Genomic DNA, 4,110 nt, shown 5'->3' on the forward strand with positions numbered 1-4,110 from the left:
TGAAGATTGAGGATACCTTCAACCTTGATCTCCTATTTCACAAAGGGACAACACTGCAATATATTAAGCAAACTATAAATGACCAATAAAAGAGAAAAATAAGAAAGGGGTTGAGGTTTGAGGAAGATGATGAAGGTTTTGAGAGAGTTAGGATTTGAAATGAGAGATTAGATCTAAATTCTAGAAGAAGAAGAGATCTAATCCTCTAAAAAGCCACCTCCCCCCGCCCGACACAAAAGGAGCCATGCAACCGCCTCCAATATCCCAGTGAACACTTAAACTGCCACCACCACCTTTAGCACCACCACCAAGACCACATTTTTATTTTAAAAAGAGTAATAACATCAAACATAGTTATATTTAAAATAAAAAAGGAAATATTTTTTTGAAATTTAAATTTTAAAATAAGAAATAATTTTTTTGTTTTTTTCTTTCAAAATTAAAAAGGTGCATCGACATTGTTTAATCAAATGATAATAATTAATGCTATCACTGCTTTCTCATTTCTTTTTTCAAGAATCCTACAACCCATTCAGCCGTTTATGCCAGCCCATTAGAAACAGGTTCAATTGATCATCTACTTACTATTCGAGAAACACGCGAGAAGAGATCTAGTTGATGGCTACGAGTGGAAGCAATTCACAAGTTCATTGCATCCACCTCATAGTCCCATCAAGGCCCATTTCATCAGTGTCTGTCCAGTCAACACATGAAGACGCACAGCCCACAGCCCATCTCAAATACCTCCGATACGTGCTTACGAAAAAAACACCACCTGGTGGGCCTCCCTCTCACCAGAAAATCGGTGAGTTGGTTGCTCGCCCGTCCTATCAGGCGCCGCGCACCGCAAGCCGAATCCAACTCTACCAGCCCACTGCAAATGTGGCGCCCGCCTGGGCCTGCCACAACTCCATTTTCCTCACTGCACCTTCATCACAATTCGCAACCATGACCTTAGAAAAAAAAAAGAGACAAATTCCTTCCTTTGCTTTCCACAAGCATCGACCCACTTCCAACGCCGAAGTATAGCATCAATTCCTCGCACGCGTTCGAGCGATGATCATCCCAAAAGAATCTCGCCAACTTTCTATATTCTCGTGCCCCAACCAAGGCATCCCCGAAGGCCATTTATAGGCTTGGCCGATACACTCTTGGGAGCCAAAGCAGAGATGGGGTGGTTCTTTCGTGAGAGGAGAGGACCCCCATGGAAGCAAGGGTGGATGGAGCAGGTCCTGTCCTCGAGCTCCCTCCCTCCTCCCTCTCTTGTCCTCATCTTCGCGATCGTGATGCTCTTCCTCTTTCTCTCATGGCACATAGACTACCGGACTCAGCTGCGCCGCACCGAGGTCGGCTTTCGCCTCCTCCTCTTCCTCCTCCCCGTCGCGCTCATTGTCGTCGCCCGTTTCATGCTTTTGGATGGCAGGTTCTTGCTCCGGCTGCCGCGGCCTGAGCAGGAGTCGATCCACCGGGCCGGCAGCTCGCCATGGGGGGTGGCGCTGCTGCTGCTCGTGCTCTTGTTGATGATCTCCTATCAGTCTTCCTTCCACTCTCAGTGGTTCCGCCCGTTGTGGAGGGTGGATTAGCATTTTAGCGTCAAGGGTGTACAGTTATCATCATCATCATCATCATGCGTCTCTCCTAATTTTAGCTTTTATTACATACATATACGTATATATGTATGTATGTATGTATGTATATCCAAACCACCTGGTTTTGTAACTACAAATAAACCGTACATGGAGGTGTGATGGAGTTTGTATTTGCCACTTGGGTGTGCGAATGACCACAGATGTTATGCTTTCATATTGGCCCAATTTCAAGTTTATAAATCAGCTGGAACTTATAATCTTGGTGTTATAATCGTCGGCCAGGTTGGTAATATATTGACCGCTATGATCTGGTAGATGCCAATAATATTGGCCAATAATTCGGTACAATATCATTATCATTGTATCAATTGAAATATTTTTAATATTTTAAAATATTTTTTTTCTTCAATAATATTGAGTTGTCTTTATTAGTAATTTACTTACAAAACGACTGAAACCCTAATTTATATTATTTTAACCATATCAACTAACACGATTTTTATATAACTTTTGAAATATCAAGAACCTGCTAATTTTTATTTTTTTTCCTCTCCTTGACCAAGATAAATAAATAGTTTCATTTTTTTCATTTTGGGATTCATGAAGGACATCGGCCTTGGAAATCAGTCAGTAACCTCGCTACCCAATGGAAGATAATTGACAGATAAAATGAAAAGAGAAGAAAATATGCTAGATAGAGAGTGTATACAACTCATATTATCAATCATTTTTTAAATAATGGATTCCAATAAAAAGATATTTACTTCATCCTTAAATTCTATGAGCTTCTTCAAACAAATGAACTTCTTCGTTAAATGGACTCGAGGCGCACATAGAATATAACATTAACATCTACACAGGTAAAGCCATTCATCGAGACTGAAAGGCGATATCTGAAAACCTTAAATGAATATGAAAATATGTATATTTGTTTTTTTGATAAATCTGATAAATTAAACCAAATGAATATAAGTATTATCAATCAAAATCAGCAAACAAAATATTTAACAATAAAATATAAAGATACATCTTAGAATTTCATAATGTTGATCTTATATGATTGGCTACATAAAATATCATCCAAACAGCTATACTATTGGCTTTAATATATATATAATTTTTTAGAAAATATATATTTAATAAATTATTTGTATGATGCGGGCTTGATTGTCTAGAAGGTTGAATTGATAAAGCTGCTACAAACTTTAGATTTACCCTTCTAGAACTCGATGTACTTTCCTTAATCAAGAAGAAAGGCATTTGCGTTTTAGTTAACACTTAACGGAGCTAAATTAAAGAGTTAGCATGGTGTCTTTAAAAGTCAAAAGTGATTGATTCCTTCTCCATCTCTTTTCCCTTGGCTGAGTTATATATTATAAGACTAGAGTTGGATGCCCTGGATTGTCCTGTCCTCTATATGATATCCATTGTTTAAATTATTACATGACAAAACCTAAGTATTTAGCTTTTTTCTTGAAAAGTAATATTGAGAATAACAATCTCATTTTTGTTCATGGGCTATTTAATTGCTTTTACATTGCTGTGAATAAAAATGCTGCATCAGTATTTATAGATGTTTGTGACTTGCTTGCATTTGAAAACTGCAGCTGCAATTCCGTATCTAATTGTTTAATGTGGAAAGAATATAATCACCTTGCAACTGACATTATAAACTTCCACCAACACAATTATATAATATTATTATATTAGGTTATCATAGCAAATTGTTATATAATATATAATACAAGATGAGATATATAATAATACTAAACTATAATTACTAAGATCCCTGAAATGTATAAGAGTCTAGTGGGGCATTGTAGCTGTAGGAACATAGATTTTGAGTCTATACCAGTTCTGCAACAGCAAATACAAGATTTAGTGATGGCTGATGCTAAGAAGGTTTGTTTTCTGAGACCTTAGTTTTACTCTTTCTTTTCTTTCTCTTTTCTGGGTCAAATGACCCACCGATGTACCCAAAAAAAAAAAAAAAGAAGAAGAAGAAAAAAAAGAGAGCAGTGCTGTAACATAGCAGATGGTATAATAGAGTTTGGCATGGGTATAATTGAAATGTAGAAATGGTGGTGAGGGTTGTAGAGAAGCACATTGACAGAGCTCATTATGCTCACAAGCTAATTCATCCAGCTGACTCTAATTGATATTTAGTTAGCTTCTTTGTTGTGGTCACACACGCACATATTGTAACGTTAGATTAATATATTCATTCTCAACTGACGCATCCTCGTTCTTGTTCAGAGGAAAACGTTAAATGTGGCTCCCTGAAATGTACGTTAGCTTCCAGAGCAGAGGAACTCGTCCTAGGCCTCAGCAGACTCCTAATGCTAGAGAGACCCGCACCTGAACTCCCAGCAACCAAAACAATTTATAGCAAAATATTTTTCGATACTACTAACTCTTAGACTTCAAACTTCATTAGATCACTCTCTTTTTTTGGGGTGTTAAATTGAACGGGCACTCACCTTCACCTCCATAGAATACTGATCTGATATTTTAAAGATTC

The 4,110-nt window shown here is 37.6% G+C and overlaps 1 protein-coding gene across 1 annotated transcript; it reads left to right on the forward strand.

The window, feature by feature from the left end:
* Positions 1-1,139: 1,139 nt before the first annotated feature.
* Positions 1,140-1,856, forward strand: LOC120107533. The gene has a single exon (XM_039120833.1). It carries the CDS (start codon positions 1,170-1,172, stop codon positions 1,581-1,583), a length of 414 nt encoding a protein of 137 aa, XP_038976761.1. The 5' UTR covers positions 1,140-1,169; the 3' UTR covers positions 1,584-1,856.
* The last annotated feature ends 2,254 nt before the right edge of the window (positions 1,857-4,110 follow it).

This window comes from Phoenix dactylifera, unplaced genomic scaffold (assembly GCF_009389715.1).
Source record: "Phoenix dactylifera cultivar Barhee BC4 unplaced genomic scaffold, palm_55x_up_171113_PBpolish2nd_filt_p 000893F, whole genome shotgun sequence".
NCBI lineage: Eukaryota > Viridiplantae > Streptophyta > Magnoliopsida > Arecales > Arecaceae > Phoenix > Phoenix dactylifera.